Source organism: Macrosteles quadrilineatus, unplaced genomic scaffold (genome assembly GCF_028750875.1).
Source record: "Macrosteles quadrilineatus isolate MER2022 unplaced genomic scaffold, UCM_ALF_1.0 Scaffold_428__1_contigs__length_70345, whole genome shotgun sequence".
Classification (NCBI taxonomy): Eukaryota; Metazoa; Arthropoda; class Insecta; order Hemiptera; family Cicadellidae; genus Macrosteles; species Macrosteles quadrilineatus.
This window is the reverse complement of record NW_026543021.1, coordinates 27259-28333: the sequence shown is the minus strand read 5'-3', so window position 1 is coordinate 28333 and position 1075 is coordinate 27259. Positions and strand designations below refer to the sequence as shown.

Genomic DNA, 1075 nt, shown 5'->3' with positions numbered 1-1075 from the left:
AACTTGAAGCGTGTGATATTTTTAACAACTTGTACCCTGATCGCCAAATTAATCGAGCTACAGTATCTAAGATATGTAATAAGTTTGCTGAAACGGGGGATGTTGCAAGTAAACCAAGAAGTGGTAGGCCAAAATCTGTACTCACTGAAGAAACTAGACTGAATATACTTCTTAGCGTTGAAGAAAATCATCACACATCGACACGTAGGATTGGAAATGACTTTGGGATAAGTCACATGTCGGTCCACAAAGCCCTTAAAGCCGAGAAGTTTCATCCTTTTAAGGTTCAGTTAATTCATGAATTGAACGAGGACGATTTTGACCGCAGGATTGAATTCTGTGAACTCATGATGCAACGGTGTACTTTGGATCCAATGTTCAAAAATAGAATTGTATTTTCAGATGAGGCTTCATTTAGTCTTCATGGCCACGTGAACAGACAAAACTATAGGTATTGGTCTCCTGAAAATCCGCATTGGGCTCAAGAATGCCATACTCAAAATCCCCAAAAAGTCAATGTTTGGGCAGGCATTGTCGGGACCAAATTAATAGGGCCATTCGTGATCGAAGGAAATCTAAACGGAAACCGTTATCTGGAGTTACTGCGAGAGTCGATAGTACCTGCCATTGCCCATGAGTTTCCTCCGGAAGACGAAGAAAATGTTGTCAACGAGAACATTTGGTTTCAGCAAGATGGCGCACCACCTCACTATAATGCTGAAGTCCGAAATTACTTGGACGAAGTTTTTCCAGATCGTTGGATAGGGAGGCGGGGAGCTATTGAATGGCCTGCCAGATCACCCGACTTGACGCCGTTAGACTACTTTTTGTGGGGCCACCTAAAAAGTAGAGTATTTGTTAACCGCCCAGAAAAAATCCAGGATCTCACAGCAAGAATAATAATGGAAGCACGATCTATTAATGAAGAAACGCTGTCCAGGGTGGTAAACGAATTTTACAATCGGTTGGGGCTCTGTCAAGTTTCTCTTGGGCATCAGTTTGAGCATTTGTGAATATTAACAAGTACGTAAAGTTGATTATTGCAATTACATTTATTATTTAGTTTAGGAATTCT

General features: G+C 41.0%; 1 protein-coding gene across 1 annotated transcript; it reads left to right on the top strand.

The window, feature by feature from the left end:
* Positions 1 to 236: 236 nt before the first annotated feature.
* LOC128982512 (uncharacterized) lies at positions 237 to 829 on the top strand (the record flags this gene model as incomplete). The annotated part of the gene is made up of 1 exon (XM_054401473.1): positions 237 to 829. A coding segment is annotated over exon 1 (593 nt), but the record flags the coding sequence as incomplete, so codon positions are not given.
* Positions 830 to 1075: the final 246 nt, after the last annotated feature.